At 34.1% G+C, this 22,774-nt stretch overlaps 2 protein-coding genes and 1 pseudogene across 3 annotated transcripts in view; 2 read left to right on the top strand and 1 right to left on the bottom strand.

The window, feature by feature from the left end:
- The first annotated feature begins 89 nt into the window (after positions 1–89).
- On the top strand, positions 90–8,212 carry LOC106133923 (uncharacterized; annotated as a pseudogene).
- On the top strand, positions 2,363–5,012 carry LOC106133924 (uncharacterized). The gene is made up of 2 exons (XM_013333795.2): positions 2,363–3,447; positions 3,887–5,012. Exons 1-2 carry the CDS (start codon positions 3,197–3,199, stop codon positions 4,323–4,325), a joined length of 690 nt encoding a protein of 229 aa, XP_013189249.2. The 5' UTR covers positions 2,363–3,196; the 3' UTR covers positions 4,326–5,012.
- Positions 8,213–11,553: 3,341 nt separating the features above from the next.
- The window catches only part of LOC106133944 (eukaryotic translation initiation factor 4 gamma 3), a 35,304-nt gene continuing 24,083 nt past the window's right edge, over positions 11,554–22,774 (bottom strand). Inside the window, exons 12-29 of one of the 2 annotated variants that reach the window (XM_013333835.2) lie at positions 22,207–22,515; positions 21,994–22,124; positions 21,517–21,673; positions 21,239–21,408; positions 20,950–21,153; positions 20,684–20,830; positions 20,517–20,601; positions 19,412–19,764; positions 19,086–19,265; positions 18,735–18,885; positions 18,261–18,341; positions 16,113–16,407; positions 15,492–15,678; positions 14,968–15,144; positions 14,570–14,731; positions 14,250–14,481; positions 14,057–14,158; positions 11,554–13,806 (exon numbers count right to left, since the gene is read on the bottom strand). In XM_013333835.2, coding sequence (XP_013189289.2) covers positions 13,727–13,806; positions 14,057–14,158; positions 14,250–14,481; positions 14,570–14,731; positions 14,968–15,144; positions 15,492–15,678; positions 16,113–16,407; positions 18,261–18,341; positions 18,735–18,885; positions 19,086–19,265; positions 19,412–19,764; positions 20,517–20,601; positions 20,684–20,830; positions 20,950–21,153; positions 21,239–21,408; positions 21,517–21,673; positions 21,994–22,124; positions 22,207–22,515 — 3,203 coding nt within the window. In that variant the 3' untranslated portion in view covers positions 11,554–13,726. The remainder of the gene's footprint in view (positions 13,807–14,056; positions 14,159–14,249; positions 14,482–14,569; positions 14,732–14,967; positions 15,145–15,491; positions 15,679–16,112; positions 16,408–18,260; positions 18,342–18,734; positions 18,886–19,085; positions 19,266–19,411; positions 19,765–20,516; positions 20,602–20,683; positions 20,831–20,949; positions 21,154–21,238; positions 21,409–21,516; positions 21,674–21,993; positions 22,125–22,206; positions 22,516–22,774) is intronic. The other variant, XM_060953842.1, reaches the window with a different exon arrangement.

Raw genomic sequence — 22,774 nt, 5'->3', positions numbered from 1 at the left:
AGCTTTAAAATTGTACCGAAGCGCGGCGGCTGAGAATGCAAGTGAAAACAAACAAAAATGATGAGAGAGAAGTCTTCCTCATTATCTGATGATGACCGGGACCTGATGGTCACATGAACCCCTGTGAAATCAGAATCGTATACCAGGGGTAGAGTAGAGTAGGTAGGTACTCTACTAAATGTTTAAGTTCAGGTCTAAATTTTATTTTAGAAGTTTGCATAGTTAACTTATTAGGACCTGTGCTTATAACCATGAAAACTAATAGGACTTATTGATTCATGTCAGTGTCACCTGGTATAAGTCATCAGGTCATCAACCAACCAACATCAGGTGTCATTGGGTGTCATCAACAAAGACAAAATTGACAAGTTTTTGACAAATTATACACATATATTTTGTAAAACAATTATATTTATGGGTTTTGCGTTACCAAATATGTTAGTTATGTCGATGTTCAATTAATTATTGTGCAACGATGGAGAAGGAAGAAGGTAATTGAACTATTTAAGACAAACTGTTACATACAAACCTTAATAATAAAGAAATGTTTATAAGAGAGACTGAATTATTCATAACCTTCCTAGAAATGGACGTAGTGGTAGGTACGGTATAGTCCACGTAGTATAGTTACCTAGGTATATTTGTACCTGTTTACCCTATTCCCTTAGGAGGAGTTGAGGTCTGCTACTAAGTAGACTTCAGCTCCTCCGCTTAAGGGAACAATCGTCAGGTAAATGGGTTTACATAAGAAGCATTACCTATAGTAGTGTGTTCAAACGAATAGCGAGGCTCGAGTTTATAAATGGATATGTCAATTTCCTCAAACTGAAACATGTGAAAGACACTAACTCTTACCTTTATTATTTGTACCTTAACATACTAAATAATGCAATACCAACAAAGGTATAAAGTTCTTATTCTGTTTGTTTAGAGGATTGCAAATGTATGAAAATAGTCGGGCACCTGGAAGCGGTGAAATGGTACCTGTGGCCGAAGCTCTACAAACCCAGCCCAGATTACCTTTCCCTTGGCGACTGGACCAAGGACCCTTTCATTTGGTTACACTATGTGGAAAGTGACGATGGCTTATTACACGATGACGACGTTTTAAAGTATTATATCTTAATTTCATCATTTATTTTATCTTAGTCTGAAGATACCACAGCTTTGGTCACTAGACTAAAAGTGTGAACAGTACCTATATCATTTATCCCTACTTGATTGTGCCCAATCGCCTCTAATAACGTAAAGTGGGTATATTGAAAACTGAAGTACTTATATTTTCCCAAAATACGTCAATATACATATATGTGAATGTTTTCCAATGCTCGTACAAAGGCACAGATCGTGAGGAAACCTGCACCTTTCGGCAACTGAATCTATAAACTTGATCAAACTTGAGTTAGATAAAATAACTCCATATAAACCTTAACCCATGGTGGTCATATGCTGAGCTTTTTCAAACGCAGTAGATGTGTTAAATATCCTTTCCACAGATCAATAGACTCTCGCTACTGGTCAATCCATGATGTCCAGCGATACTTCGTCGGGGAACTGCATTGTGAGAAAGTTTTGTTCACCTACCAGTACCCAAATTTGAGGATGCCGTCACGACTTGGCAGCTATTTGTGGAAGGCTAATACTGCCCTTAAATTACAACCCAAGCTGTACCAGAAGGAATTAAATAGCTCCTTTGAAATTACCTTGAAGGTTTCGCAAGTTCATACTTTGTTTTCTTATCGAACTAGGTTTATTTTTGTGTCATAAGAAATGTACGAAATCCGTCATTACCTAGGTACGTATTTAACAAAAGTGAAGTTTTTTATTTAAAAATCAATTTCTTTATAACAGAAAATGGAAGCACAGCAAGTCCAAATGAACCGTCTGATAATATCGGATCAACTTATAAAAATCGACCGACTCGATTACTTCAAGCGACAAACATTTTTCCGCATTCTTTTAAATATAATAAGGTGAGCATTACAATGCATGGTTTCAGCTATGGGTTAAAGTTTTGTACAGAAATTTAAGCGGACATACTGAACCTAATCGGACTGCGGGCACTATACATTAACCGCTGTTATGCTTTTTGACATCTATTTGGACCATTCATCACACCAAGTGTTGTAGTTTCCAGAACTCGCTTGAACTTGTGTCATTTGAGAATCTATGTTGCAAGAGGCTGGAAGGAGTACGCTTGATCCAGCAGCTTGCCATCTTCAACGCTGAATCACTCAAGTACTTGTTCCTTTGGCGATGGGTCCTTCCCAACGAAAATCCGCTGATTATTAACTACAGCTATATAACAGGTATTTATGTTTTCAAGACTGTTGGATCTGTATACCTACAAGGGATATCATATATCATTTGTTTGAACGCGCTAATCTGAGGAACTACCTACTGGTTCGAATTAAAAAAATATTTTTGTGTTGAATAGACCATTTCTCGAGGAAGGCTTTAGGCTATATAACATCACGCTGCAACTATTAGGTGCAAAGAAATAATGGAAAATGTGAAAAAAAACGGGGTAAATTATTCATCCTTGAGGGCTTCAATGATGCCCGAAATAACTATTCTACGCGGACGAAGTCGCGGGCACAGCTAGTTACATATATGTATGTATGTATACAGTAGTTATCCGCAAAAAAGTCAGATGGAGCTTGGTTTCTAGGTTTTTTACGCTTAAACTTATGTGATTATCAAATAAAACATCATAAGTATTTGTCGTAAAGAAATTCATAATTGTAGCTCACGACCTTTCACAATATTAATATGATATACCTACCTTTTTCATCCCTAAAAATCATCCTCAGACTTCACCGTTTATCCATTCATTCTAAAATTTTGAAAATGCCAGACAAAATGTCATGTTGACAAAAAATTATAAGGAACAGTAATTTTTTTTAAATAAATTTAAATTAACAATATAAAAATTGTAAAACGTGTACATAAAAACGAAACAATGTTCAATTGCTTGCCTTTTATGATTTTGTGTCCGACATTAAAATTTTTCTGCTTTTTCCTACCCATTGGTACAGTGTTGGGAATGATAGGTGCCTACTTGGGAGGGTTGTTTACATATTATGATGAAGTCGCCTATGTGAAACTAAACATGCTTGTTAACACCACGTCTCTTCGGTAACCAAGTGTTTCCTTGGTAACGGAAAATACGCTGATCTTGGTGCCAATCTCCGCAATGGCTACGGACGAAGAAAAAACTAAGATTTCTAAGCTTTTGCAGTCCATAGAGGTACCGGAAGTAAAACTAACAGAAAGGTGCTCAGAACTTATTAAAGAGTTTCATAATAAATTTGATAAAGACATCGATGATGAAGAAGCAAACGAGTCTATTACTAAAGACATTGAAGTCAATCCATACAAGGTGGATAAACATTTGATAGAAGATATTGATAAAAAGTTGTTACAGCTACTTTCTGAAAATAAAAAGTAAGTTATTGAGTTTTAAATATTCTGTGTTTTTTCAAAGAGCGTATAGAACTCTGATCGACTGACATACTCGTATCATTCGCACAGCTCAAACCGCTGTAGATAGTTTCCTTATAATGTAATCAACAGGTACATAAGAGAGGACCGGAAATCCCGCGGAAATTATCGGGATTTTGGGTTTTACTTTACTTGGATTTACTTGAATATTACTCGTAATAACAAGCATAATTGTAAATTGTACTACAATAAGCATAAAAAGGTTCTTGATCCATATATTAATGTATCTATTTGTACAACGTGGTAGGTGATAATATATTTTATTAAAACAGGCTTTTCCTATTTATATTAGTCAAAGAGTATTTGCCTTAATACACTTTGACTATCATTATATTTATTTATATTTTAATTACATTGACTGTACAAACTTTGTACATTTTAGAGCGAAAAAAGAAAACTCTGACAGTGTTATCCTTACTGGACCTGACCCAAAGAGACCTTGGCGCACAAATTCTAGCAAAGAGAAACTATTACGCATTGATAGTGAACTCAAGCGACACCATGAAAAATCTTTAGATATGATCATACCGATGCCTGAAAGTGAAATGAAAGAGTTAGTGAGTGAATGTCAAGAAGAAACTCTCACGGCACCCCCTGTTGGAGCAGAGCGGCTTCGAGACACAGTAGAGGCTGCAATGAAATACTTGCCCAATTTTCAATACAAAAGAATTGATAATTCTACAGCTACTTCAATAATGGCTGAATCACATGTAATAACAAATGTGAAACCTGAAACAAAGAACCTATCAGCCGTAGATGTTGTTGTAATCGAAGAAATGCCTGCGGTAGTAGTAACACCGGCAGCTAGTTCTAGTAAATAAATTGACGTCACATCAAGTCACGCTGAATAAAATGATTTGTTTGTGTCAATTTGTGGTTTAATGAAATTTTAGTCAATACAATAAGAAACCAGATATAAGGACTCAATCGTGAATGGAGAAATCAAATGGGCATCGCTTCTTATAGAAGAAACATAAGTAACCCTAATATAGGCCCGTGGACATAGACGCACCCCAGGCTCATGCAGAGAGGTCGCACGTAACCGAGTAATCTCTGTTGCGAGGCTCTTTAATATAAAAAGTAATAATAGTATAAACATCAATATTACTACCTAAATTAATTTTAAAAAAAATTCTTTTTTTTCGTGTTTACTCGGATATTTTTTCTTTCGTCGAGACGTCGAGGCCTTCTGCACCGCTAGGACGAATGCGGTAGCCCACACCGCCTACACCTTACGACGCCTGCATATTTTCGCTAGATCAAAATATTGTTGTTATACTTTTCGTAACGGAAGGATATCCCCGAAATTGTCCCAAGTACCTTACACCCTGTAAGGTGAACTAAAATACCAAGGGACTATCGTAGATCAACCATTTCAAATGGTACTTCAAATATTCTAAGTATATCTATAGTACTTTCTAGGCAGTGGTGCATACATTCCCCGCCCGGACACTAAGCAATGCTTCCTCCGAAGTCTGGGTGAGCTGCGAAATCTAAGGTTGTTAGCTCTGGAGTACTCGCACATCGCAGACGGCACTGGTGGCGCTCTGATTGGCCTGCTGCCCATCATGAAGAGGCCACATTTCCGTTTGCAGGTTAATTGGTATTTACAACTTACGAATTGGGCCCCATTAGGTAAAGTTACATAGGTGCTACACAAACCTATATACTTAGTCATAAGTTATTTTGAGATCTACCCACCAATAACGTCCTACCTACCGGTCTTCGTGTCATAGCTTACTGCTATGCTAGTTGTCATATACAAAATGTAACTTAAACGGTGGGAAGTTGTCGTAGATTATATTTATTCATTCTTTATCGCTTACGGAGTAAAGAGAAAGCCAACAGTCTCGAAAAAAATCAAAGGCCACTTTCGGCTGGCTGTTTTAATTAATAATGTAATTGAGATTAAAATACAGACTGGCAGACCATCGCCAAAAAGAATAGATAAAAAAAAATTAATGCTTTTCTCTTGATAGACATTTAATATCTGTACGAGAAATAATACGGTTACTTTTACATCGCAACGATTTATACAATACTTACATGAAAGATTTTTTAACCGTTCGTTTTGGCGGCACCTGGAATATACTCGAAAATTGTGCCAACTTCTTTTCGTTGTTGCTTAGCGCTGTATATTTTAAACTTCGAATGCAGCTCATATGTCGCGAGGATCAGATTCCTGGTCGTGCAAATGCAGCTCTGGGCACAGGAGGATACGGCATACCGGACACTGCGTGGAGAAGAGTAGTAGTGGCTTGCCCGGATCTGTACATACTGATGGTGTTCTGTAAGTCTGCAGTGAAAATAAATTCAATTTATCAAATCCGATATTGAAGAACGTTGTCAAGGCATAATTCGCCTTATCATCTCCCCTTTCTAACTGTAAAAAAATAAACAGAATAGAAAGAGAATTCAATATGCTATATTGATATTATATATTTACATATATTTCTATGCTTTATCAACATTCCTGATTAGTCCCGCTAGTTCTAGGCTAGCAGGTAGACTGGATGCTATCTCCCCAAAAACATTTCTCATAGGCAGGCCCACGTTAAAGACTCCTCGCAATTCTTATCAAGGAATTAAATGGTTCTCGTCAGCCATTTATGTATGTGTATCTACTGTATGAGTCTGTACCTAAGTACCATGACCCAATATGGGTCAAGTTCCTCTGCAAAGGTTGTGGAGGTCAGACGGAGTCATTTCATGTAAAAACCTGATTAAGATACTCGTACCAACCCAAACCAAGGTCATGATCAAAATAAATATAGCCCGGGCTCCTCTCCAGAGATTTTAGAATGTAACCGGATTGATGCTAGGAGAATTTCATCTAGACAGAGCCGTGACATCGTCGTGTAGTTATCTACATATTTATTTAATATTTATATGGTACTTAACACTATTAAATTATTTATTTATTTAATGATTTTGTTTCTCCATTTGTATTGTTTCCTCATTAGGATGATGATTCGAGAAGACATTTACACTTTTTTCAGTCCGTATTCGCGATTATGATAACATCCGTCGTTTCCTGACACCCAGCATCCCATTGCGTGAGGTCCACTTGCAGCTAGGGATTGACCTGAAGATGCGCCAACGACAGGATTCCGACGTGAGCTGCTTTGTAAGGCATATGGCCTTTCGATACTCTGACACACTTGGTAAGACCTGCCCGCTATTCGCGGACGTCGACAAGGCATACCTATGTATTATTCGTTCTCTTTATATCAATTCGAATAATCAAAAATTGAATAGATAATACAGATGCCTTAATAAAGATTTGTGAATAAGAAGTTGTTGGGAGCATTTTATAAAATATAGGTATAAATAAAATAATAAAGAGCGTGCGAAAATAAACATCTACCGAAACGAACATCGCAAAAAATGCCTGTCTGGAATTTCACCTCAAAACAATGCAATTAATTATTTTTTGTACTAAAACCTAGTAATTTGGTACTTAAACACAGGATGAGGTGGATAAGCATACTACTGTTTAAACTGTTCATGATAATATTCTATTCTTAACCTATCTTATCAGTTAGATCTGCACTTTATACCTATTAGATCTTTTCGAGACTGCTGCTTATGAATGAAAAAACCCCTTGTAATTTTCTTCTTTTTGTAATGAACACAGGATGAAGATAGTAGTAGTGACATTAAAAGGCGACTAAGATAAAGGCACACCCATCTTGTGCAACTTTTACCATGACCCAATAAGGGGTAACCCCGCAATGGTTGCAGGATTAAGACGGGAGTCGCTTCGTGTAAAAACCTGACTTATCCAATACAGTATCATGGTCAAAAGGCGAACCCTGGGCTCCTCTCCCAGAGAGGTTAGGCCGTCCTACCAACTGGGACAAAAAAGAGGAAGATACAAGTGACAGAAATAGAAATAAATGCTTTTTGCGTATACAGTAACACTAAGTATCCACCAATGGAGGTTCCCTTACGGCGCGTCTTCGAGCTGATGCCGCATCTTGTGCGGTTCTTCTACGTGGGCCGAGTGGAAGATGAAGTGGACCTAAAGAGGATGTTGCAAATAATCGCTTGCGGAGTTTGCGATAGTAAGACCCCAACATATACTATGTTCGTCGAAATGTTGATGTGAAACCTTTACATACCTACGAGTATACCTATACTAATATTATAAAGCTGAAGAGTTTGTTTGTTTGAACGCGTTAATCTCAAAAACTACTGGTTTGAATTGAAAATTCTCCGCAAATGTCTAATAGACCATTTATCGAGGAAGGCTTTAGGCTATATAACATCACGCTGCAACTATAAAGAACAAAGAAATAGGTAATGGAAAATGTAAAAAAAAACAGGGAAAACTATTCATCCTCGAGGGCTTCAATGATGCGCATGAAAACTATTCCACGCGGACGAAGTCGCGGGCATAACTAGTTTTTTAATATGTATTCATACATATTTTTTGTGGTTTTAGGTATATCGTCAATGTGCCATGTAAAAATCAGTAATCTACACGCTTTAAATAGGTTAAATAATTATGTACTTTGTTTCAGAACTTAAACAGATTATGATTCAAATTCAAGATGAAGAATGCAGGAGAGAATATTGGAAGAATGTTGTGGAACATCTGACAGAAAAGTACACGGAAATCGCTGAATTCTTGGGAATTCAATTATGTTTATGCATTTACAAAATATGATTAGTGTCTACATGTTATTCTCTCACTCCTATATGAAGATGATAAAAAAAAATACTTTAAAAATGTAATGTTTTGTAATTGTTTTCTTATAAATATAAGAATTCTACTTAAAAAACATGTACTTTCTCATTTACATGCTATTTCCTCGAGCATTTCTATTAAGTACAATGTTTAAAAAAATATATAATTGTATAGATTAAGCGAAGCCCTTGAGATAATTGTCAGATTATGAGACAGCTAATCTAGGGCATAATGATGAACCATATATTATACTTAATCTGACGCGCTTGAGTAGGTAGGTATTTCAAAATGACGAATTTTTATTTGCACACTCCAATAATGGCCGTGACTTTGCGTCACATCCAAATCGTCAGATTATTACATAAAAGCATTAATTTAGGTTAACACCCCCTTCGAAAATCTGACGCGCTCATTAATTTTTTTTCCCCCTATTTCAACCTCTACGTACGACCACCATGGAAACAATTAGATTAACATATGTACATTTTTAAAATACGTATTATCTACATATACTGACACGCTCGACCATGTCCGCGAACAGTTTTGTTTTACATTTTTGAAAATCTATAGCCGCTCCCTCCACCGATAAAACGGTATTTATTATATACTAGCAGTTGCCGGCGACTTCGTCCGCGTAAATTTCGATTTGAATCTTAATCATACAGTCAGATACAGACAGACAGACAAAAAATGTAAAAAAAAATCTCTATCCGTTTCAGTTAAAATATGTTAAAATATTTTTACCGTTTTATTATATGTAGTATTTTGAACTTGGACTTGGACCGCCAACTTCAGTCTAGCCTAGTTCAGGCTGGACCATCGAGGCCGTTGCGGTGGTGTCGAAATTAAAGTAGACTACATACATGTGGTCACGTCTATATCCCTTGCGGGGTAGACACAGCCTTGAAAAGACTGAATTGAGATTCAAATAGTGATAGGTTGCTCGCCCATCGCCTAAAAAAGAATCCCAAGTTTGTAAGCCTATCCCTTAGTCGACTTTCACTTATATTTATATGTTATAGGTAAAATGCTATCGTATAATGATAAATAACTTTGAATTTTAAATTTCGTAACTTATTTGCAGGCAAACTCATGCCTTGAGTTCATTCAAATGTCGATAATATTTTTTAGTGAACCGATTTTGATGAAACAAACTTATGTTTTTCTGAGTTAAAACAAAACAACTGGTGAAAGTTTTAAGTAAATCGGTTCAGTACTTTCGGAGATAATCGTGACCATACATACAGACAGACAAGAAATTAAAAAAAATATATTTTTGCTTTCTATTATTCATTCTAAGTGTCCCTCTATACATTTCAGTCAAAAATACTAAATATACAGGCAAAATATTTTTACTGTTTTATTATATGTATAGATTTCTTCTCATCATCTACCCTTCGCAAGTCGCAACCCAATAGGTCTCTATGACGCTCGAGTAAATCCCAATTTAGCCTCGTGGGCTCCCCTACTATTATATTAATGTGGGAAATATAAGTGGGCTTTGCCGACACAGGACTTTTACTAAGTACCTACCTTATTGTCCGCTGAACACATAGGTACCTCGTTCTTCCTTTAAAATCCTAGATGGTAGAATGTGCTCTACATATTGCGAGTGAAAAACATATGTGTCAAAGCCTGTAGAAAGTTTTTGGCTCCCAGAGAAAAGTTTGTAATAATATCGGATACAACAGTGCCGATAGTAGGTGATCCATCAGTGTCAGTGAAAAAATATATTGCAGCATATCATTTTGTAGGAAGCTATGCGTACTAGTCAGTGGCAGTGATTTCGGCGCGCACAGTAATCAACGATTACCTATGTAAAGCGTAAGTTACGCACATTTGCTTGAGATTTTATTAACACACGATGTTGAATTTAAAAAATATTTGCGAACGTCAAGATGACGGAGCCACCTCGCAAAACACAAATATTGTCGAACCAGCCCTTAGTACCTGGTTTGTACCTTATGGTACCTATATCAAAAAAATTTGTACCTCAAAGAATTGAAAAATATATTGATTGTGATATGTGGTTCCTCCATCTTGACGTCAAAGTGGAGGAACCACCTTTGTTTCTTAAAATATAATGTATACCGTCGAGATGACCACACGGACACTTAGTACCAGGTTAGTACCTCCCAAGATCTTATCTCTATAATCGTTTTTTAAAGCAGTTTTTTAAGAAAATAATTAACAAAAAGAAAATGACAGAAGTGCCTGTGATTAATTATAGCAAAATGTATTAAACAAAAACTTTACTTCAAAATAGTTCTAGGCGTTTAGGATTTAGTACAAAAATTTATATTTATTAATTATTTAAAAGCACAATGCAAATGTTATGTTATATAAACGAGTTGTATATAACTAAATATATTTCAATAAGTTATAAATAATAGTTCTGATATTTAAATAAAACTATTTCTTATATTTAAATAAAATTATCTCAAAGTCGATTAACTTTATTTGATGGGCTGTTCTACAATTTGAATCCTCGTATAATTTAATAACATAACATTAGCATTATGCTTTCAAATAATTAATAAATATAATTTTTTGTACTTAATCCTAAACGCCTAGAACTATTTTGAAGTAAAGTTTTCGTTTAATACATTTTGCTATAATTAATCACAGGCACTTCTGTCATTTTCTTTTAGTTAATTATTTTCTTAAAAAACTGCTTTAAAAAACGATTATAGCGATAAGATCTTGGGAGGTACTAACCTGGTACTAAGTGTCCGTGTGGTCATCTCGACGGTATACATTATATTTTTATAAGAAACGAAGGTGGTTCCTCCATTTTGACGTCAAGATGGAGGAACCACATATCACAATCGATATTTTTCAATTCTTTGAGGTACAAAATTTTTTGATATAGGTACCAAAAGGTACAAACCAGGTACTAAGGGCTGGTTCGACAATATTTGTGTTTTGCGAGGTGGCTCCGTCATCTTGACGTTCATAAATATTTGGTCCAGTAATTTTACCTACCATCGGTTTTCTTAGACATTTAATTTGCTACATTCTTCCTCCTGTCCAGTATGTATATTATTAAAAAGGAACAGCAAACATGAGCAATTTAAAACTTTTCTAGGGATCGGAAAACAAACAAAAACCGTGTAAATTAAACAACAATTATGTACAAAAATCTCAGCAGAGATTCATTTTTATATTTTTTTATAAAATTCAATAATAAATAACGTGTTTATGTAACTAAATTTCTCGTTGAATACACACATTTAAATGGAATATAAAAGCTCTGTTATCGTCTATTCTCTCTATAGTCGTCGCGAGTTCATTAAGTCACAACTTGGCAGATTACATGGATGTTCTCATTTATAGGAATACTCAGTAAAGATTAGTTGTTTTTCATAAAAAGTTTATTTACATAACATACATACATAATAATAATAATAAAAATAACCTCAGCAGCGGACCTAATAAACTGAAGGACGCGCGTCAAGGGAGGCGCATGTCCGGCGTATGGAGCGGCCCGCGCCGCCTACTTCACGACAGATTTGAGACAATCGTCACTGCCAACTGAGATACTATAATAGCATAATTAAAACTAAACAATAAAATATCTATTAAAATCAAAAAGTTATAATGTAAAGAAAATGTACTAATATCGAGTGCGTCCAGAAATTTATGGGGTACTTATAACAAATAGGGTAGTTATGTGTGTAGGATAGAAATCAATGTAAGATGAAACAACATAAATGAACCAAAGCAAATTTTCTATATGGTATTTTTTTATATTTTTTCTTTTTATTTATACATTTAAATTACTTTTATCAGTTCAAAATTAGCCGTCTCTATAAATGAAAACAAAGAGATATACGTAATATTAAATATAATATTTCAACATCTTTCTTTGAACTCAACTCCGTTTGAATATCAAAGTACAGTATCTATTCTTTGTTATAATATAAATATGCTGGTACCCAAAAATATTATACATGATTAGATTATTGCTTAAATTAACTTATTGGTGCTTCATCACCAGAGGTTCTTTTACAGACTATTGTTGCGGTCTCCCGTAAAAAGCACATAAGGTACGTATTATGGAACACTATAGTTGCTTTATTCCTAGGCATATTAATATTGCTGTTTTCGTTTCATCAAAATTTAGAACTTACTGATTATATTCTCTGGTCACCAGATAAATTAAAAATAAATCAAATACGAAATGTTTATACATAAAATAGACATTTCTCAATAGAACCAATAGAAAATAATACAATGCAATATAGCACAATCGCAAATAAATGTAAAAGAAAAATAAACATACATTTCAGTTGTAAGAGACAGGCTAATTATCAAATACTAAATAATCAACGGGAAAAGCCACTAAATCAGAAAAAGAAATATTCCGATCTGGCAAACAGAGAATATGATGCTTTTATTACTTTAACTTATCTTTAGCAGGGAAAAAGAAGGGTTGTGATGAAAAGAAAACGTCATGTCGGCTACAGACTGCTCTAACGTAACATGAAGGGAAACATTGCGCTACGTGTTCATTGCATCTGTTCCACGTAACGCACGCACTTCACGCAATTCGCCATGCTAAGACAAATTATTGTTGGAATTATATATTTCTTTCTTGTGGAAGCAAACCAGGGCTTCTAAAAATAGTTTAGTAAATTTTAGAATTATAAAGATTTTCATTAAATTAAATAATAATAAAACATTTTTATACATTTTCATGTCATTTAGTGTGGGAAAGTCCAATAGCAAATGTCATAAATAATCAAACCATGTTTTCGTTAAACAAATTAAACATTGAAAAAGATTTTTATTAATCGGCCCAGCTCATTGCTTATCAATGCAAATTGCTACGTCATATTTGCATAATTTGTCAAATTTGCTGCGTAAAATGAATTATTAATAATCATAGTATTATTATTAATTTTTAAATAATGATTTATTCAATAACTTAATTTAATAATTATTACTTTCATAATTATAAATTTCGTTATTACATTTATAATTTGAAAATCTCATTTTTATGTCAAGTTTTTGAGTTCCAACATATGCAAATCGAAAACACGACAAATCGGGGATCACACACGAATGAAGTACTCGTAGCGCCCACAGACTAAGTATCTGTTACAAATTGTGTAACTCTTTACACGATACATTGGAGCAATGTGGACGACGAGTTCTTTCAATGCATGTTATATTTTACCAGTCTGTACCCGGCAGAACTTTGTCGAAACTACACAGAAAACAATAATAGTCAATGTTCAGGTTCACACAATGAACGAGCATTTCAAAAACAATCAAAACGGAGTGACGTAAATATTTCATTGAAGCAAAATTTAATTTAGTTTTTCGATAAAAACTATCGGTTTTAAAAAATATTATACAACTTTTCTCTAGCTTCTGTTAGGTTAAGCATTACGATAATAATAATATAAATCTATCGACTTCCGCGTGGGGATGATTTTAATATATAAAAATATAGAAGACGTTGAAAGCGGTCGGGTCGGACGGCGCCGGCGGGAACAGAGCCGCGGCGACGGGAGGCCCGCGTCAGTCCTCGCTGCACGAGTCCTCGTTGTCCGCCTCCTTCAGGTTCGTGAAGAACGACGTCAGCGCCTTCAACATCACACCTGTCGCACACCACGCGTGTTACAACAAACATTATATCATTTGTGCGCTGCAGTTATAAGGAAAAGATCAACGTACAGCTGTAACCACTGAATTTCATTGAAATGTGATTTTCAAATGGTTCTTTGGCTTGGATGAAATCACTTGATATATTCAATCAATGGTAAAATTTTCTGATAGAATAACCACATATTTCAACACTATAAGAATGTCCAGAATAACTACGGTTAAAGTATTACCAAAATAACAAACCTTTGCCTTCCGGTTCCTTGTCTGATTCCTCCCAAGCAATAAATCCTTCTACCGATATTATGTATTGTTCATGTAAATAAGCAAAAATTTGTAAAGTTAACCCTGAAAAAAAAAACAATGTAAATAAAAATTAATTTTTAAAACAAATCGGGAATCAGATGAAAATAAAATCTTTTATGTTTAAAACATTTACCTTGAGGGTGTTCTAGCCTATGTATTAGTTGCTGAATGCCAAACAAACAGCTTGCTTCTCTTGCTTGTTTCGATTCTCCAAAATCATTAATAAGTCCTATGTATTTATTCATACGGTCCTGATTGAAGTGCGTTACGTCGCGACCTTCTGCACCAAATAACGCATGTTCGCATATCGCTTGGATTAAGCCCCGCATGAACCAGTCTTCATTTGAAGCCTTACCAAGATTATCCTTTAAAAAAAAGGAAATTTTTAGCCGCTTGTTACAAGAACGTAAGAATTTATCTAAAACATTATATTTATATGACAAATGAATTTACCTGTACCCATCCCTTTATACAATCACAAGTTTCGTCTGCATTCATTATTTGCAACAGTTTTTTCTGAGTGTCAGCTGGCGACAGAATAACTTTCGTTTCGTCATTGGGTGCTACACTACCTTCTAGAAATTCAAATTTATTATCTTTTAACCAAGTAGCCACCTGAAAACCAAAAATTATAAATATGATACAACTATTACAATTGACAACATTTCATTTTTATTAGTACCAAGTTAAACTCAAACCATTCGAGGATTCTTAAGACAATTAAGGATAGAACTGGTTCTTTAGACAACAATTTTGTAACATCTATCAAAACAAAAATGAAATTTACAGCTATGTAGATTAGTTACTTTTAAACTTATTAACTTTAATGTGAAATATTGTTTTTTACTAACATCTTCTTCATTCATCCATTGCCTCAACTTTAGCCCAGACTCCTGCCATTTACTCTTCACGAATGTTGGTCCCATGCTGTCTTTCAACTCCTTGATTATTGCTTTGAGCAATAAATGGCCGTGTTTTTCAGTAATTATGGTTTTTGAAATTTTGAAAACTTGTAAAAATGTGATATGCTGCAAATAAAAACGCAGATTAATGACGGCGGTGGTTTACGCCAGAGTATCGACGCAAGAGGTAGTGTCCACCAAGAACGAAAACGTGTTACCCCATATAGGTCGCACACCACTAAACAGACGAGTGCAACCATTATCTTCTTACTCATAACTACATACGAACGTTTGTATACCATTGCTTTTCAACAAAAAACGTTTCATAGCACATAACGAAACATATTGCCGATTGATTTAATATTAATTGGTAGCCATATTTTTCTGACTTTTTTCTGCTCAATAGGTATAAATATTTTTTGTTTTTGTTGACCCAAACATTTAACAACATTCTTATTTAAAGAATAGCGTACCTTCTTTTCTATTAGTGGTGCAATAAACTTTGCAAAATATTCGTAAAGCATTGGAATATCAATGTAAAGATCAGGTGCAAATTCAAATATTTCTGTAGCTCCCGCTATGAAATTATCTGGAGAAATGGCTTTAGCCGACACTGCATACAGCAGGGACTTAGCTATTGTAGTAATATCTTTTGCCGATCTGAAAACAAATGAATATCATAAGTGATTGGTAGTTACTTATGGCTAAGTAAAACTTTAATAGGCTAAACTTATAGCTTAGTAAATGTCTCTAATCCAATGTGATCAGATTTGTTTTTAAATTTTGTTTGACTGGAAGAAATACCGATTGGGATAAGCCCGCCATTGTACATATTCTTCTTAATCCAATGACTGTTCTATTTTTGTTACATTTCTTGTGCAAGTAAGAGTTTAAAACAAACAAAGATTTGTTATTTCAATTTAAATGAAAATAAATCATTTTATCAAGAAACAGAAGCGCAAGTGATGTATGCCAAAATTAATTATGATACAAATAATACATTTTTTTTTTTTGCATGTCAAAATTATTTATGATATAAATTCAAAGGTAACACTGGAAATGAGTGAACAAAGAAGTGGCGAACAGGAACTTACTTTTCCAAAGCAACATTGAATATCTCAGTGACAACGGCAGCATGGAACTGAGGTTCGAATAGATGCTTTATTTCGGCTACTAATTCATCCTCATCAGGGTTGATGAGGGAGAGTTGAATCATTGAATGGACCGACTTCTTCTTGGGATCGGGTAAGGGTTCCTGTGGGACGACTGCTGGTTGAGCGGCTACTTCAGCTACCACCGGCGGAGTGGGTGGCGCCGCGCTAGTGCTTCGGCTTCCCGAGTTAGATCGGGCTACGCCGACGGATCCCGAACGGCTACCACTGCCGCTGTCTACAGATCAAAATAATTTATTTCATTAACATAATAAAAAATACATATTTAGTTTATTAAATATGAAAGTACAGATTCATAAGGTCAATTTTGTTTGATTATCGATGAATAAACCAAGATCGTTTCAAAGGTTGAACTGTCGTATTTATTATATGTTCCAAAATAAAAAGTGTTACATTTTGCAAATAATTAAAGGTATTATTTGTAACTTTACCATACAAAAAGAAAAAAAAATATGTAGCAGCCTATCAATCAAGCCAACATCAGCCTACAATTACAATGTTATATAGATATGTAAATATGGAAATCCCAATAAATACACCTATGTTCACAGCTTGTAGCTACACTTGCTTTTGTAATAAAAAATTTACCTTGTTTAGATTTCTATTCAAATTCCATAACATGCATAAATAATACTAAAGCACACCGAAGTAGAAATTCCATAAATTGTAGTAATGGAATACTATATAAAAACTGTACTTAAGAATATTTGCATGCACAAGTTACCTCATTTAAATAAAAAGGCGATAGCATTTGTCCTTTCCCGGAATTAATTAACATTGGTTTAACAAATTGACTGCTGCACTTGTAACAGGAGCTATGTTTCAGGTTCGAAGAAAGACTTCCAGTGGCTAGTAATATACCGCGGCTCTATTAAATCTTTATTTTTGTGACAGAAAATTTTCGATTCTTTTTTTTGGGTTTCTTCAATTAAATATCAATTTTAAAGAAATAAAATACCGGCCAAGTACGAGTCTGACTTTATATATTTATTTTTTGTCTATACCTCTTTATTAAAATCGACAGAAAAACATTGTTTAAAAATTATATTAGTTGTATGGCGCCCTTTTACTTTATTGTTATCTTATATTATTTTTAAAGAAAGGAATTACACAATTAAGAAGACACTTAAAATTATCACATATATTGTGATAATTTTAAGCGTCTTCATGTGACAGTAAGTATAATATTGAGCAAAAAAATACGAAAAAAAGCCACGTTTATTATAATGGGGATGTATTTCCGTTGCCGCTATAACAACAAATACTAAAAATGAATTACAACAAACATATTTTGTCTATCGACAGCGCAGTCTCATTAACATATTACGTGGACATGCAACGTGGTATGTATTGACCGCCTTGTAGTTCTACCGATTAGAGCGGGATGGCGTTATTATAAAAACCCATGAAATTATATGGCAATTTGGGATTTCTTCATATATTTAAGTAATTTTTTGGTCTATGTGAATATACAGGTAGAAACGTGAATATAAACAATAAATATAAATATTGAAGTAAGTGAAGATGATAACGAAACACTTAGTGCCCGAGTCCGACTCGCACTTGGCCGGTTCTTTTATAATTAATATGATGTCCCTTGTATTAAACATTTTTTATCATTTCACAAGTCTGTCACATATTAGCAATAAAATTCTTATCGTGTAGAAGTCTGTTCCTAAGTGTACTTTGTAGTATACCTAAACTTTTATGATAAGTTTCTTTATTTTAATGATGACCTCATGGAATTTTTTTTAAATACTCTGCATACATAACACAAAGAGAAATTGACAATAATCCTTACTTACAATGGACTTTTGCATACAGGGTACAGTTTATAATTGGGCATTACTTTTAAAGTAGTTACTTTATCAGTGAGTAACTTTAGCGCCGTGTCAGCAGTGAATGTGTTAAGAATCAGTGTCCAGAATGACGACCAAATCAATCATATTTGGACTTACTACAGAACATAGTGATGGTCCAAACCATAATTCTAAGACTGTCGAAGGCCAGCAATATTAGAATGGAGGAATTATTGCAAAAATCAATAAGAAAATATAAATTTGTACGTACTGAAGTCTCCTCTGGAGTTGAATGTAGACCTTTCAATAGAAGCACCTTTGCTATGGTAGCTTAGTGGCAAGTCTTTACTCTCTAAAATTGAGCAAAAAAAATAATTATTTTTATTTTCATTACAAGCACATATTAACAGCCTACCCCAGCCTTGCTCACAAACTGCATATATACAAACTACCCAATAGTCATTTCCTTAGTGTTAAAGTTTCCAAGTGTCAAAACCGCAAATAACATAGCAAGGTTTAGGAGTTAACAGATATCCACAAACAGAAAACATACTTTTTGTATGTATTGATATTGATAGAAGCTAGCAACAAAGCAAGCACATCTGAAGATGGTAAAGCTTAATAAATACTAAGGACAAACATTACATATATTGCATTTTTTTAAATTATGAAAGTTAAACCCAATCATTTGTTAGTAAACTAAAAATTGCTATCAGAGTATTTTCGATGGTCAGTTGTTCATTACCTCTTAGAGAAGTAGGATCAGTTTGTACATTTTCTAAAACGCTGTACATGTTCTTCATCCCAATCATTGAGCTGCTTGTGGCTTGAGCCTGGGGCTTAGCTGAGGCCCCATGATTCCAACTAGGCGGTGCCAATTTAATGCTGCTTAAATTCTGAAAAATATTATACATTGTTACATTTAACTAATCTTTAAATGCATACCAGGATTTGTTCTCACAGCTTTTATAATAAGTTAATTTTACTACAAATGTATGTAATAAATAAAATCAATTATAAGTTATAGAATTTAATATGAATTTCAATATAAATTAAAATGAATTCATAGCTTAAATTTTTCGTAATTGCTTCTTACCTTTTGTGGTGCAGCCTTCATCAATTTAGAAGTATCTACAGTGTAGCGTGAGTTAGATTTCCACATGTTGGTATCCATTTGGAAGGAGTTAGCGTTTTGTCTGCGGTCACCGCGTTTGCCACGGCCGCCTTCATCGCGACGGAATCCACCGCCACCTCCCATAGGTACCGCATTCATCATCTGTATAAAAATTAAATTATTAATCTTCTACATAACCTACATATAAACAACTAATTTGCAGAAAATATTTCAGAATTTTAAAAAGCAATTACTAGAAGCGTTTAATATATCAGTCAATTAATTTGTCATTGGCTATAATTATTCACCTCAATGTGCCTCTGCTGTTGTTCAGCTTCCTTTTGGATCTGATCCATCATCTTAGGCTGTGAGTCTACTACACTCTTGATGACCCACTTTCTTCTTCTCAATTCAATTACGTCTTGAATCATAAACCTTACGCGGCTGGATATTTTATTATTTTTCCTATCTGAAATTATGTCCTGCATTTTCTTGAATACATTATCAAGTTGATCTTTTACTTCACTTTCGACTTGCTCGCCGATAGTGGTGAGCAATTTGCACAAGCACTCCAATTTCTCCTCCTCCAGTTTATCAATCAAATGATTCATGCAGTAAACCATGATTTTGGCCGTGAGCATTTTCAATTTGTAAAGTTCACCTGCAAACAAACAAAATTACTAATTAGTAATTTTATATGAAAAAAAGTTGTTAAAACTCACACAGTTTCAATAAGAAATCAAAATCGCATCAGTAGACAGCTTTATTACAAAATTGTTAAAACATTTCGCATACAGTCCTTATATCAGTTTGGAGGCACCATTTTGAATCACAATTTTTTAAAAGAATATTAAACTTGCTCTCACCCCAAAAATAAACTTTAAACATCCCATCGCTTCAAAATTTCGTACTTAATTTAGCCAAATCTTTTCTAACTAATTAATTAATTATCTTGTGCGTTGATAGACAACTTTCGCATTTATGTAATCATATTAAACCCAACAGGTAATCAAACAATGTTGAATGAAAATGTAAGAGTATTTCGCAAGGCAAAGACATAAGTTGTTCGTTTTCATAATAAAAGATAAAATACGATTACGACGAGCATGATATAGAAATTTTAAATTCTGACTCACTATTTTAAGACATGCGTGAAAGTACGCTTTTTTTTTCAATAATCGTGAATTGCATTAGAACAGTTATTTGCCAATACCACACACCAATGAAGAAAAATATATTTAAAATGCAAGTTCTTTCGCATTAGCAAACATAGGAAATTTTATTACAAAACATATTTTTATCAATAAACAAAGTATATCATAAAACTACAAGAATGTCTTTATTGCCCTCTGATCTTTGATTTGGCAAGGCAAGGAAAAATTATCTTCTTCTGATAAGGAGAACAAGACTTACCTATAAATCTAACATTTCCAACTGACCGCATCCTGACTCGTCTATATTCTTCTACTAACATTAGTTGAAGCTCCTTCTTTTTGGCCTAAATAAAAAAGAAGAAAGTTAGTGTTAACAAAGCAATTCTAAATTGCACATTTACGATAAATTATTGCAACAATACTTACAGGGTCTGTACATTCAGAAACCTCCTTTTCTAATTTAAGTATTTGCTCATCTACCTTTTCGGCTTCAAACTGAGCCTGACATCTGCTAATTATAAGCCCTCTGAAATTGACACATTGCTCTGGAGAACTGGCATTATGGGCTGGCACCTGTGAATAAAGTTAAATGAAGATCCTTGAAAACTTCTCAATATTCCTTAAGTTAAAATTTGAATTAACTTCTTTTTAATTTTATATTTTACAATTACATTTTTTATTCATATTCTTACCTTCAGTGTAGATAATTTATTACACATAGCAGCATAGGCTTCTGAGAAATTGGGTTCATCAATAGCTTTTTCAAACACCAGATCAATCACACCTTCCAGTCTGTTTTGGTTATTTATTTCGAGAGTCTTTACTTTGTCAAGTAAAGTGTCGAATTTTTGTGGTGTCAACTTATTCAAGATTCCTCTGAATTTTTTGTATAATTCCTACAAACAGATAACAGATTAATATTGTTTTCTATTTTGGATATGGTGATTCAAATTGAAGATCTTACAAGCTCTGATTACATACCTGTGTTTTACATTCTTCTTCAGATAGGGTCTCTTTCCTAAACCTAGAGGGCTTCCATGCTGAATCAACTTCATTTAATTTTACTTCTTCACGTGATAGGGTCACAAAATGAATAGAGCGCTGGCCACTGTTTCCACCTTGACTCGAGTTTAGTTTTACACTACCTTTTCCTGACCAAAAAAAATAAACCAATTTAACTCTTAAGCATTTCAAAATTTTTTATCCTTTATTTCCGTTTAATTATGGAATGAATGTCATAAAAATTTATAATATCCTACCTCCTCCCATAGCCATATTTCTACCATCCTTTTTAGTATCCCGTTGAGTGTTACTTCTCGATCCCATACCAGAGGGTTTGGCAAATGTCGGGAACAGAGAATCATTCATTGGCCTTGATATTGTAGAGAAAGGAAGAGGATCCTGTATTGGTACAGCCTGAAAATACACATTGTATAAGATATAATTAACCTGGTATGAAAAATTCATGTTACCTGTTGGTGAACCTAATAATAAAGTAAAGAAGTAGACCATAACTCCAACTAGGAAATTTAAATACAAAATACTTAGGTCATGAAAACATATTTATGAACATATGCATAGGTTGGTGACCTTGCTTGGACCATACCTAGTGCATTATATCGTGCTTGTATTGCATTTACAGGTTTGTCTTCCTTGTATTGTATGCTTCTATGCCTAGATCTACAGAAATTACTTCAACTTGAACCAAAAGAAGGATGTGATGTAGGAAACCTTACCCTCATTATATTGCAGGCCTCTAATAATGGTACATTGGGTTTATTCTTGGACATAGGGTCATCTTTTATCTGCTTCAGTAGACCAATATCATAGCACTTCTTGCCAGTTTTATTGAGAGGCGACCATTGATCTAAAAAATATGAAAGGTGAGGAGGAGTTTTTTTTTAAATTTATTTATTTTATAAACCCAAAGTTCAAAACCAATTACTCACCATCGGAATATTTGTATTTGGGGACAAACACGGGCGGGGCCTGTGGGCTCTCAATAGTCTCCAGAGCAGCAGGCTTCTCTGCTACCTCTTCTTTGTCAATAGGTTTATCTTGATCTACATTACTTAATTTATCAGTCTCATCTTTACCATTTTCACATGATTCTGATTCAGCTACATCTTGTGTAGCCATTTTGTTGGATTTTTTATTATTATTCTTAGAATTCTTCACAGCTTTTTCATTTTTATTTATATCTTCTTTTGTTTCCGTTTTAGTTACTTCAGTGGTGTTTCCATTGGCAGTATCTGGATCTATGAAATAACAAATAATTTTTGAATAATTTTACAAATAATTAAAGGAGAGTCTTGACTTAAAAGTTTAACTTAGTAATTATATCAAATGTTAGTGGTTAATGATAATAGATAAGGCTCGGTTGACAATTTTACTTTTCACTAAGGCATATATTGAGAAACTAGGTATAGTTTCGACATTTCGACAGATTACCAAAAAATATATTAGATTGAAAGTGTGAAGTTAAAATAACACATAGCTCTGTGCAAAAATTAATTT

This window comes from Amyelois transitella, chromosome Z (assembly GCF_032362555.1).
Source record: "Amyelois transitella isolate CPQ chromosome Z, ilAmyTran1.1, whole genome shotgun sequence".
Taxonomy (NCBI): domain Eukaryota; kingdom Metazoa; phylum Arthropoda; class Insecta; order Lepidoptera; family Pyralidae; genus Amyelois; species Amyelois transitella.
Note: the sequence above shows the minus strand (reverse complement) of the source record. Positions and strands in the feature narration are given on the sequence as shown.